General features: G+C 42.8%; 1 protein-coding gene and 1 pseudogene across 5 annotated transcripts in view; one reads left to right on the forward strand and one right to left on the reverse strand.

Moving 5' to 3' along the window:
• LOC105523800 overlaps nucleotides 1-6,832 on the reverse strand; it is a 27,613-nt pseudogene extending 20,781 nt beyond the window's left edge.
• Nucleotides 1-13,168, forward strand: part of LOC105523788 (up-regulator of cell proliferation) — a 49,314-nt gene that overhangs the window by 31,280 nt on the left and 4,866 nt on the right. For 3 of the 5 annotated variants that reach the window (XM_011958777.1, XM_011958776.1, XM_011958778.1), the window contains 4 exons: nucleotides 9,221-9,247; nucleotides 9,550-9,620; nucleotides 11,640-11,690; nucleotides 11,900-11,938. In XM_011958777.1, coding sequence (XP_011814167.1) covers nucleotides 11,657-11,690; nucleotides 11,900-11,938 — 73 coding nt within the window. In that variant the 5' untranslated portion in view covers nucleotides 9,221-9,247; nucleotides 9,550-9,620; nucleotides 11,640-11,656. The remainder of the gene's footprint in view (nucleotides 1-9,220; nucleotides 9,248-9,549; nucleotides 9,621-11,639; nucleotides 11,691-11,899; nucleotides 11,939-13,168) is intronic. The other 2 variants (XM_011958779.1, XM_011958780.1) reach the window with 2 other exon arrangements.

The following is a 13,168-nucleotide window of genomic DNA, read 5'->3' on the forward strand; positions in this document are numbered from 1 at the left end:
GTGTTAGCCAGGATGGTCTCGATCTCCTGACCTCGTGATCCGCCTGTCTCAGCCTCCCAAAGTGCTGGGATTACAGGCTTGAGCCACCGCGCCTGGCCCAGAACCTTTTTTTAAAAAATCTTTTTTATTTTTATTTTTTTTCTCCTCCTCTTCCTCCCCAAAGCCTTACTCTTTTGTGGCCTGTAAAGTTCAGTCTTCTCTAGCTTCTCCTGCTGCCTTCCCCTACTCACTGATCACTCTCTTGCTCAAGCCACTCGGGCCTCTCTGTCAGTCCCTGGGTACATTAGGGCTTTTGCCCTTGCTATGCCTGCAGCTGTCTTCCCCTGGTAGTCATATAGCTCCTGCCTTCACCTCCTTCCAAACCAGTACTAACATGGCCCTTTTGCCAGCTCACCTGCTCTGCCCTCCCCACCACCATTCTCAGCACACCTGACCTTGGCCCGTGCCTTGTTTTCTCTGTAGCACTTAACATCTTCTAGCACAGCCTTTTAAAAATGTTTTATTTATTTATTTATTTTGAGACAGAGTCTCATTCTGTTGCCCAGGTTGGAGTTCAGTGACAGGATCACGGCTCACTGCAACCTCAACCTCCTGTGCTCAAGTGATCCTTCCACCTCAGCCTCCCAGTAGCTGGGGCTACAAGTCCTACACTTCTTATATATAGGGGATAGTGTTGATTACCAATATCCTCTTGCCTTGTTGAGTTGTAAACCAAGAGTAGAACCTTTGTGTTCTCATTAATATATCCTAAATTCCTAGAAAGGTTCCTAGCAATAAATATGTGGATAAGTCCAAGAGAACAATAAATATGTGGATAAATCTACAATAAATAATAATAAGTCCACAATAAATATGTAGATAAATCCAAGAGAACTTTGCTTAAGATGTATATACGTCTCTTTGGATCCTTGTAACACATCTGAGATATATGTGTCAGGGGTGATCAGCTTCATTTTATAGATTAGCATATGTGTGTTTATAGTGTTTTTTGTTTAGTGTTTGTGCAGTGAGTGTTCCCCTCTCTCTCCAACCTAATGGTAATGTAAGCTCTTGGAGGATTAAGGCTGTGTTTTAAAGCCCTATTTTCCGTTGTATGGGGAACCTTACACAGTACTAACCTTTCTGTCTTCTAACTTTTTACACTATAGTATGTAATAAATTGTAGTTAACCATATTCACCCTACAGAATTGTAAAACACCAGAACTCATTCCTCCTATCCTATCTAGCTGTATTTTGTATCTTTTTTTTTTTTTTGAGACAGAGTCTTGCTCTGTCACCTAGGCTGGAGTGCCATGGTGCAATCTTGCTCCCTGCAGTCTCCGCCTCCTGAGTTCAAGCAGTTCTTCTGCCTCAGCCTCCTAAGTAGCTGGGGTTACAGGTGTGTGCCACCACGCCCAGCTAATTTTTGTATTTTTAGCAGAGACGGGGTTTCACCATGCTGGTCAGGCTGGTCTCAAACTCCTGACCTCGTGATCTGCCTGCCTCAGCCTCCCAAAGTGCTGAGATTACAGGGGTGAGCCACCACACCCAGTGTAATTTTGTATCTTAACCAACCTCTCCCTATTCTCCCCTCTCCCATGCATTCCAGTCTCTAATAACCACAATTCTACTCTATACTTTCCTTCACTCAATTTTTTTCTTAGCTCCTGCATATAAATGAGAACATGCAATATTTGTCTGTTTGTTCCTGACTTAAGATTCTCCAGGCTCATCTGTGTTGCCACACAGGATATGATTCCATTCTTTTTTATGGCTGAATAGTGTTCCTGTACATCTATACCACATGCTCTTTATCAGTTCATATGTTGATAGACAGTTACATTGGTTCCCTATCTTGGCTATTGTGAATAGTGCTATATTAAACATGGGTGCAGATATTCCTTTGACGTACAAATTTCCTTTCTTTTGGACAAATAGTAGTGGGATTGCTGAATCACATGCTAGTTTTTTTTTTAGTTTTTGAGAAACCTCATAGAGGTTTTCCATAAAGGTTGTACTAACTTACATTCCCACAGTGTATAAGAATTTTCTTTACTCCACATTCTTACCAGCATTGGTTTTGTTTATTTGTTTGTTTGTTTTTTGAGACAGAGTCTTGCCCTGTCATCCAGGCTGGAATACAGTGCCATGATCTCACCTCACTACAACCACTGCCTCCTGGGTTCAAGTGATTCTCATGCCTCACAAGTGGCTGGGAGTACAGGTGTGCGCAACCACACCCAGCTAATTTTTATATTTTTACTAGAGACAGGGTTTTGCCATGCCAGCAAAGCTGGTCTTGAACTCCTGGACTCACAATCCACCCACCTTGGACTCCGGAAGTACTGAGATTACAGGGTTTTTTTTATAATAGCCACTCTAACTGGAATATCATATCTTTTTTTTATGATTTTGATTTGCATTTCCTTGTTGATCAGGGATGTTGAGCATTTTTTTTTTTGTTTATTTCTTGGCCATATATATGTCTTTTGAGAGATGCCTGTTTGATCCTTTGCCTACTTTTTAGTCAAATTATTATTTTTTTGCCATTGAATTGAGTTCCTTGTGTACTCTAGATATCAGTCCTTATTAGATGAATAATGTACAAATATTTTCCCCCATTCTACAGGTTGTCTCTTCACTCTGTTGGCTGTTTCCTTTGCTGTGCAGAAGCCTTTTAGTTTGACATAGTCCCTTTGTCTGTGTCTTTTTGTTTAAATTTGAGACAGAGTCTTGCTCTGTCACCCAGACTGGAGTGCAGTGGTGTGAGCACAGCTTATTCAGCCTCAACCTCCCGGCCTCAAGCAATTTCCCCACCTCAGCCTCTCAAGTAGCTGGAACCACAGGTGTGAGCCACCATGGTTGGCTGAATTTTCCAATTTTTTGTAGAAATGAAGTCTTTTTCTGTTCCCTAGGCTTGTTCTCAAACTCCTAGCTCAAGCAATCCTCCTGCCTCAGCCTTCCAAAGTGCCGTAATTACAGGCATGAGCCACCAAGCCCAGTCCCAGAGTTCTCATTATTGATTTCTAGTTTTATTCCCTTGTGATCTGAGAAGACACTTGATATGATTTTCATTTTTTTTTTTTTTTTTTTGAGATGGAGTCTCGCTCTGTTGCCCAGGCTGGAGTGCAGTGGCCAGATCTCAGCTCACTGCAAGCTCTGCCTCCCGGGTTTATGCCATTCTCCCGCCTCAGCCTCCCGAGTAGCTGGGACTATAGGCACCTGCCACCTCGCCCGGCTAGTTTTTTGTATTTTTTAGTAGAGACGGGGTTTCACTGGGTTAGCCAGGATGGTCTCAATCTCCTGACCTCGTGATCTGCCCATCTCGGCCTCCCAAAGTACTGGGATTACAGGGTTGAGCCACCGCACCCGGCAGATATGATTTTGATTTTTAAAAAATTTGTTGGCCTGGCACAGTGGCTCATGCCTGTAATCACAGCATTTTGGGAGACCGAGACAGGTAGATTGTTTGAGTCCAGGAGTTTGAGACCAGCCTGGGCAACATGGCAAAACCCCATCTCTTAAAAAAAAAAAAATTAGCTGGGCATGGTGGCATGCACCTGTAGTTAGTTCCAGCTACTCGGGAGGCTGAGGTGGGAGGGTTGCTTGAGCCCTGGTGGTGGAGGTTGCAGTGAGCTCAGATGGTACTACTGCACATCAGCCTGGGCAACAGAATGACAGTGTCTCAAAAAATTAAAATTTAAAAATTTAGTTGATTTGTTTTGTGGCCACTACATGGGTCTCTCCTGGAGAGTGTTCTGTGTGCTGGTGAGAAGAATGTATATTTTGAAGCTTCTGGATGAAATGTTCTGTAAATGTCTGGGTCTATTTGGTCTATAGTACAGTTAAGTCTGATGTTGCTTTGTTGATTTTCTGTCTAGATGATTTGCAATGCTGAAAATGGGTATTGAATTCTCCAGCTATTATTGTATTGGCATTTCTCTCTTTAGCTCTAATATTTGTTTTATATATCTGGGTGCTACAGTATTAGATGCATATATATTTACAATTGTTATATCCTCTTGCTGAATTGATCCCTTTATCATTATATAATGACCTTCTTTGTCTTTGTTTTTTCATGTAAAGTCTATTTTGTCTGATATAAGTATCGCTACTCCTGCATACTTTTGGTTTCCATTTACACGGAATATTTTTTTTTTTGTCCCTTTACTTTCTTTTCTTTTTGTGTGAGATGGAATCTCACTGTGTCTCCCAGGCTGGAGAGCAGTGGTATGATCTGAGCTCAGTGCAACCTCCGCCTCCTGGGTTCAAGCAATTCTCCTGCCTCAGCCTCCCAAGTAGCTGGGATTACAGGCGTGTGCCACCACGCCCGGCTAATTTTTGTATTTTTAGTAGAGATGGGGTTTCACCATGTTGGCCAGGCTGGTCTTGAACTCCTGACCTCAAGTGATCCTCCTACCTTGGCCTCCCAAAGTGCTGGAATTATGGGCATGAGCCACTGCGCCCAGCCTTTTTGTCCTTTTACTTTCAATCTGTATGTGTCTTTATAGGTGAAGTGAGTTTCTTGTAGACAACATAGAGTTGGGTCTCATTTTAATCCATTTAGTTGGAGCACAATGGTACAGTCACTGCCTACAGTACCCTGGATGTCCCAGGCTCAAGCAATCCTCCCATCTCAGCCTCCTGAGTAGCTGGGACTACAGGTGTATGCACCATGCCCAGCTAATTTTTTTTATTTTGCTTTAAAAAAATACATATTTTTTTCGAGACAGAATCATGCTCTATCTCCTAGGCTCAAGTGCAACAGTACATGGTTGCAGTACATGGTTGCAGTCTTGACCTTCCAGGGCTCAGGTGATCCTCTCATCTCAGCCTCCTGAGTAGCTGGGACTACAGGTACCTGCCTGCCACCACACCTGGCTTTTTTATTATTACTATTTTTGGAGAGATGACATCTTGCTATGTTGTCCAGGCCACTCTCAAACTCCTGGAATGAAGGGGTCCTCCCACATTGGCCTCCCAAAGTGCTGGGATTATAGGTATAAACCATCATGCTGAGCTTTATTTTATTTTTTTGTAGAGATAGGGGCCTCGTTCACTTGCCCAAGCCGGAATGCCCGGTTTTACTTTCCTGTTTTTTCATGGTGGCAGATACCATTTGTTTGCTTTCAGATATAACATTCCCTTAAACACTTCTTGCAGGCTGAGGCTAGTGGTGATGCATTCCTTTAGTTTTTACTTGTCTGGGAAATACTTTATTTCTCCTTTTCTTCTCCAGGGAGTCTTAATTTTTCCTAAACATGTGGTCACTCTCTAGAGGTGGGATACCCCACCCCATTTTTGTCTTAAATCTTCTTGTGAGTTGACTTGTGTCCCCCTGGAAGGAATGTTGAAGTCCTAACCCCCAGTGCGGTGGTTGTGATCTTTTTTGGAGATAGGGTGTGATTTCTAAAAACTTATATGTGATTAGTTAAAATGAGTTCACAGTGGATTAGGGTGGGTTCACATATAATAAGACTAATATTCTTACAAGAAATGGAAAAGAGACCCAGAGGGAAGAAAGCCACGTGAAGACAAAGGTGGAAGCTGGTGTAGCTGTCAAGCCACACATACACTGTATTAGTTTCCTGTGGTTCCTGTCAAAGGAACCACAAACTGGTGAGTTTAAAAAAAAAAAAAAAAAATTGGGGGCGGTCGCGGTGGCTCACACCTGTAATCCCAGCACTTTGGGAGGCCGAGGCAGGCAGATCATGATGTCAGGAGTTTGAGACCAGCCTGACCGACATGATGAAACCCTGTCTCTACTAAAAATACAAAAATTAGCCGGGCGTGGTGGCACATACCTGTAATCCCAGCTACTCAGGAGGCTGAGGCAGGAGAATTGCTTGAACCCAGAGGCATAAGTTGCAGTGAGCTGAGATCGGGCCACTGCACTCCAGCCTGGGAGACAGAGCAAGACTGTCTCAGGAGGAAAAAAATACAAAAAGTAGCCAGGTGTGGTAGCTGCATGTTGTAATCCCAACTACTTGGATGGCTGAGGCATAAGAATCACAAGTATGAAATTATGTTGCAAGAAAGCAGTGGGCAAGTCAGCAAGAAAGAAGCTGACTGTGAGGAGACAAAGGCTTGCTGTGGGAGAGAGCTATGGGCAGTACTGATAACAGCAAGGTTGCAGTGAGCTAATTTGCATTTTTCTATCAGCCGAGGGTCTGAAGTTAGCTGGGTGCAGGAAGATTGTGACTTATTTATGCAGGAGGATTATGTGTCCTGGACCATGAAGAAAGGCAGACTTACAGTTTATGTGCTTTCTCTTTGCTTTCCCTTGGTCCCACCAGCCTGACTCCTTTTCCCTAATTAGGACTCCACATTCAAAAATATATTGTTGATTATAATACAGTGAGTAATTGTACCTATATTTGTCTAGTGCTCACCTTGTTCAGAATTGTTTTCCTATGCCATCTTGTTTTATGGGCACCATCCAGCAGAGGAGCCAGTTTTGTTACTAGAAATTAGTGATTGATCTAGAATAAAACTTGGATTCTGCACGCATGGTTTGCCCTGTCTACTCTGGGCATGGATGGACTGTCCAGGAACTGCCATATTCTGAGGTAGGTCAACAGAAAAACAAAGGTGTGACTTCCCCTAGTTGATAATTTCTTATGTGCTGAACACCCAGGTCTGGTAAATCAGAATCTCCAGGTTTTAGCAAAAAAGCTCCTAAGATCTGCTGGGCAGTTAGAAAAAAAGAAGGAAATGAAAAAGGAAAAATGAGAAGACAAGGAAAGTTAACTCCGCACTGTCTTCTGTGGCTAGACGGTCAGCAAGACAGATGGCCTCCACAATGAGCAGTGAACCATCAGCAGACCTGCCGGAAGCAGGGTTCAGCCACATGCCGTTTATGGCATGGCTGCCCTGGTGTTGGTCATGGACTTGATTCTGCCAGACAACAAACCAGCCCGTCCACTGGCTAACTTAGTGAGGAGATGTGGACACCCTGGACCCTGAGGGTGGCGATCAGGTCACCCCTGCCTGGAGAGATGTCTGTGTGGGGTAGTGCCCAGAGGAGGGAAGGTGAGCAGCTGCTGCAGATGGCCCCTAGGCAGTGTCTGACACCACACCCTGGGGGCTTGAGGACCTTGGCTATTCCCTGTGTTCTGACTGTATTCTGAATACAAAGAGAATATTTACCTTTTAAAAATTGTTTCCAGTAATAAAAGTAGAATGCTTTTCAGCATTGTGAAGGATATGGGGAAAGGGTCATGATTCTAAGTTAATAGGGAAGTAGGGTGTGTACAGTAAATATGCTAATTAAGGGCCAGGGTGGGCCCCAGAAGAAGATGAAACTAAAGAGCCATTGGTCATCAGGGAGTAAATTGGGGCATGCAAATGCACTAGTCGTCTACCTGTTAACAGAATGGGCTAGAGCAATGGAAGCAGATTAAGAGGAGGAGAGGACAGATTAACATAGGGTATAATTTTCAAACATATGACAGGAAAGCATTTTTATGATACTTTCTTGTATTTTGTGTGTATCTTATTTTTGGAATCAGAAACAAATATATAGTGATATTAGTAATTTTCAAAAACTGCATTGCAGAGAGCTCCCTTGCCCCTGAGTAGGGCCGTTGGAAGTGCTGTTCTCTCCCGTCTTGGTCCGACTCCGCCTGTTGCACAGACAGGAAACTCAGCAAGGCTTAGAAGCGGGCTGGAGCCCGAGTTGACAGATTGGCCGGTGTTATCCTTTTTAAAATTACTGGCTGTAGGGTGCAGTGGCTCATTATTTTTTGTTGAGATGGGGGTTTGCCATGTTGCCCAGGCTAGTCTTGAACTCCTGGGCTCAAGTGATCCTCTTGCTTTGGCCTCCCAAATGCTGGAATTACAGGCACGAGTCACTACGCCCTGCTCTAAAATGATACTATTCTGACTGCAGCATCCCCCTCCACATTTCATGTTCTGATGTGAGCAAGAGAGCCTTCTCTTTCTGCCCACGTATTTATTATCCGTGTGGACTCACTAATTGCTGGTTTTCGATGGTTTTAAATCAGTTACTGTGTTTATGTTTGTGCTCACATTGTCCTAGATTTGACCAGTGAGAGTTCCTCAGGCTAGCTCCTGTGACCATCACGTTTTCGAGCATTTCCTTACTTTCTGAAATAAGATGCTCAGGCTCCTCCTGTTCTTTCCTTGCCCCAGCCATCATTCAGGATCTCCAAGGAGTCCATTTTCTTTTAGCATGGAAGGTATTAAAGGGTGCTAGGCATGCCCATTGCCACAACAGTGTCTTTGCTTCTTGGCCCTTTCCATGGACAGTTAGGAAATAGATGCATGTGTACACTCGTATACACACAGAGATATGTGTGCGCACCTACATCTACACACATGCATATGCACATAGACATGCATATAGTAATCACAGTTCACATAAGTGCCTCCAGTTCCATTGCGCCTCTGCAAGTTCTGCTGTAACTCTCCATTCTGTTTGTATGTCCTTTCTTGAACAGTTAGCTAGCACCCTGGCTCCTGGCAGAATCAATACATTTACTCATTTGCCCATTCCTGTGATACATCTAAAATAGTTTTGTTGTGTTGTTTTTTTTTGAGACAGAGTTTTGTTCTTGTCACCCAGACTGGAGTGCAGTGGACGATCTCAGCTCACTGCAACTCTGCCTTCTGGGTTCAAGTGATTCTCCTGCCTTAGCCTCCCGAGTAGCTAGGATTACAGGCACCTGCCACCATGCCTGGCTAATTTTTATATTTTCAGTAGAGACAGGGTTTCACCACGTTGGTCAGGCTGGACTTGAACTCCTGACCTCAAGTAATCCACCCACCTCGGCCTTCTAAAGTGCTGGAATTGCAGGCGTGAGCCACCACGCCGCCTAAAATAGTTTATTCTTAATTAGACTACACTTATCATAGCTACTTAAAATAATTCAGGATCACCCCTTCCAGACCACAGTGTTAACTTCAGATGAACATTCTTCTAGAGTTCTGTATATATACCTGTAGATAAATATACACAATTTTATTAAATTGTAGTCGTAGTATATATACTTTTCTGTAGCCTGACTTTCCCCTGACTAATTAACATAGCATCTTTCCCTAACATCTCATCCAGCATCTTTCTGTCCACAAGAGAAATCCATAGCGTATTTTGTAATGGCTGCAGAATTCAACCATAATTCCGTTATTGCACTTTGATTTTAAAAGGCATCAGTTTTCGCTATTATATATAAAGCTGGCATCAACATCTTTGTAACTAAATCTTAATTATTTCCTTAGGATAGAAGTGGAATTACTGGGCAAAGGGTATGTATATTTTTCTGTCTTTCTGAATGGCTGTGTTTGTGCTCTGGCCAGAAGTTTTGGAGAGTGCTGGTTTTCTAGACCAGTGTTTCTCAACTGTGGGTGCATATCAGAATCATTGAGGGCACTTTTAAAAGCAGTGATACCCAGGACCAGCTCCCAGAGATTCTGGTTTCATATCTGGGGTGTGACCCAGGGTTTATAGTTTTTAAAAGCTCTCCAAGAGATTTTATATGCGGCCAGTTTGATAGGTGAAAGTGATATTCCATTACTTTAATTATAATTTTCTTCTGAAATTGTTTCAGGCATTCAGATTTGGGAGAAGTAGCCCCAGAAATAAAAGCATCAGAGAGACGAACAGCTGTGGCCATTGCAGGTAAAGTTGGATGAACTGGATGTGGGCCCACTCTGGAGCTGAAGTACTTCTCCTGTCCCCTTGGGATTCTGGGTTCCAGCCTCTCCTTGGACTTGGGATTGTGCACCTCAAAAATAAATAAGCTTAAGGCTTTTATTTTTCCTTTTCAAGAAGATTCCATCTAAGGGTCTTCTAAGCATTCCTCATATATTCAAAATAGTGTTTTTTGTTTGTTTTTTTATGAGCAACACTTTATTCCAGAAAATGGAGTAAGTGTTCCCAGGATTCAGTTAAACAAGTGATTATGACACAATTTAACAGAAACACATTACCCCAATTTTAGCATAACAGCCATTGTAGGTCATAGTTAAGGTGACTGTATAGTTTATCTTCTAAAGTGGGTACTTCGGAGAGTGAAAGGGATGTAATGTTGGGAAAACAGGTATGAATTGGGATTGTCCCAGAGCACACTGGGGCTTGTAGTCTTCCTGGTGGTGATCCATACAGGCTGGTTTTTCTTTCTCTGAGGATTTGGGGGTGGGGCTGTACTGTAACACCACCCTTTGTAAATTCACCTTTAAGGTACGGTGGCCACGCTCCAGATATCTTTAGTTCTCTTACTAACTCATTTTATTTTGTTTTATATTTCTTTTATTATTTTATTTTATATTTATATGTGTGTGTGCATATAAATTTTGGAACCTAGGTGTTACTTTTTCTTGGATCAAAGTCAAAATAGTCAAAACATGCACTGCAAAGTCTTGCTCCCTCCTTCCTAAGCCTCCTGTTCTCTCCTTTATATTGTGGACTTGCAAGCAAATCTAGAGTTTTAGGTCTTCGTTCATTCATACATAAGTATCTGACTATCACTACACTAAACACATTCTGTAATTAAGATACTAATGTTGATGGACATTTCATGATGTTTGGAGACTTTGGGCAAATAACAGTTTACTTGTAAGTCATAACTCTTCCTCACTGTCTTTCCCCTCGCACCTCACCCTGGTGTATTTGTGCTCTGATGTACATTTTAATTTTAAGTGATTACAAAAATTTCTTATGCTGGAATACAAATAACATGATAGGAGGTGCTGAATTTTTAAATAGTCAAGGAATTTCTATCAACTTACATTTTAAATAGTTTCTAAAATCAAAGGTTAATCTGTATAAGTTTTATGGTTATTCATGTTTTATTTTCCCAAAGTTTAGAAAATTCTATAAAGATATATCCTAGAGCAAATCTCTGTCTTGTGTGTAGCTGTTACTACCTTGTGATGTATTTTTTGCTGGCAAAACATTACATTTACATAGGAAAAACTGAAACCAATAATAGCACTAAAACATCAGCCACCATATTGTCACTTGACATTTTTTGTTGTTGTTTGGTGTTTTTTTCTTTTTGAGACAGGGTCTTGCTCTGATGCCCAGGCTGGAATGCAGCGGTGCAGCCACAGCTTACTGCAGCCTTGACCTCCCAGGCTCAAGTAATCCTCCTGCCTCAGCTGGGACCATTGGCTCATGGCATCATGCCCAGCTAATTTTTGTTTGTTTGTTTGTTTTTGAGATAGCCTCACTCTGTCGCCCAGGCTGGAGTGCAGTGGCAAGATCTCGGCTCACTACAACCCCCGCCTCCCGGGTTCAAGCAGTTCTTATGTTTTAGCCTCCCAAGTAGTTGGAATTACAAGCATGCACCACCACGCCTTGCTAATTTTTGTATTTTTAGTAGAGATGGGATTTCGCCATGTTGACCAGGCTAGCTGGTCTCAAATTCCTGACCTCAAGTGATCTTCCTGCCTTGGGCTCCCAAAGTGCTGGGATTACAGACATGAGCCACCATGCCTGGCCTAATTTTTTAAAAAAAGTCTTTGTGGACCAGGGTCTTGCTTGGTTGCTCAGGCTAGTCTCAAACTCCTGGACTCAAGCACTACTGTTCCACCTCCTAAAGTGCTGGGGTTACAGGCATGAGCACTTGAAATTTTTGACAGAAAGGTTCTAACTTGCTGATGAAACTAAATATATGTGGTTTCTTTTTTCTTCTAGATTTGGAATGGAGAGAAATGGAAGGAGATGATTGCGAGTTCCGTTATGGAGGTAGAAACTACAGGATTTGGCAACAGATTGGATTGTCTAGACGGGGAGTGGGTAAAATGACAGATAACCGGGATTTTATATTTAGAACAATTGGGAGAAGTTGCCATCTTGGTGAGAAAGAAGGGTTCTAGGTTTAGCTTCAATTAATTTGTGTCAGCCAAGGGTGCATTATTTGATTGACACTTCATTTTCCATTGCTTTTTCCATAGATGGTACAAATGAGGCTCAGGACAATGATTTTCCAACAGGTAAGCATTTTCTCTGCCTTTTCTCTCTGTTCTATGAAAGGGGGTTATCATCTAGGCCGGCAATTCCCACACCTGACTGTATCAAATCACCTGGGGAGGCAGAGCACTCAGGTTTAGGATGCCCTACTTCATTAACCCTTTATACGTTGTTGACAATATTGCTAAAAAAAAAAAGAAAGAAAGAAAGAAAGAAAGAAACCCCGGGAAACTTGCTAACCACATAGAGTAACCAGGTCCCCCCACCACCCAACATACTCACTGCCTGTAGTAAGTCAGCATGTTTGGAGGTGAAACCCAGAGATGTTTCATTTTTTAACAAGTTCCTGAAGTAATTCTAATGTACAGCCCTGTTTGGAAACCATTTATCTGGTCCAACGCCTTCATTTGCTGATCCGGATCCTGGGCCCAGAGCTTCTAAACAACCTGCCAAGGGCCACACACTGGGCAGGAGTGTTTTCTTTGTCTTTTCCCCATTGCCTTTTACTACCTTGCTACTTAAAAAATAAAAAGTTGTTCCATGTCTGGACAAGAAAAACAGTGTTCCTAGTTTCATTCAGGCAGAGCTAGGAAAGCTGAGTAACACCTATTCTGCCACAGTGTGACTGTTCCCATGTAGTTCTTTTGTTTTTGTAACAAGTTCATAGGTCCCCTAATGTTCTGTGGGGCAGTCCTGTGGCCGCACTGCCTGTGGAACTCTCTGAGCAGAGCGTCCAGCACTGTGAGTCCTGCTGGTTGAATCAGAAGTGGTCTTGAATCCATCACTTGACCTTCTTGGGAAACAGGCGGAGGGCTGGGTCACCCAGTGTTTCCTTTCATGTTTATCTAAACATCTAAAGCAGCATCACACACATTGTTTCCTCTCTTGAGAAAAGAACTGGAAAAAAGGCTGCAGGGCAGTGGAATTTGCATTTGTTTCATGCATTAACATTTAAAGTGACTCAGCGCGGTGGCTCACTCCTGTAATCCCAGCATTTTGGTAGACTGAGGCAGGCAGATCACTTGAGCCAGAGAGTTCAAGACCAACCTGAGCAACATGGCAAAATCCCGTCTCTACAAAACATACAAAAATTAGCCAAGTGTCTAGTGCATCTGTAGTCCCAGCTCTTCAGAAGCTGAGATGGGTGGATCACTTGAGCCTGGGAGGTCAAAGCTGCAGTGAGCTGTGATCACACCACTGCATTCCAGCCTGGGTGACAGAGTGAGACACTGTCTCAGACAACAACAACAACA

This window comes from Colobus angolensis, unplaced genomic scaffold, assembly GCF_000951035.1.
Source record: "Colobus angolensis palliatus isolate OR3802 unplaced genomic scaffold, Cang.pa_1.0 Scaffold475, whole genome shotgun sequence".
Lineage (NCBI taxonomy): Eukaryota > Metazoa > Chordata > Mammalia > Primates > Cercopithecidae > Colobus > Colobus angolensis.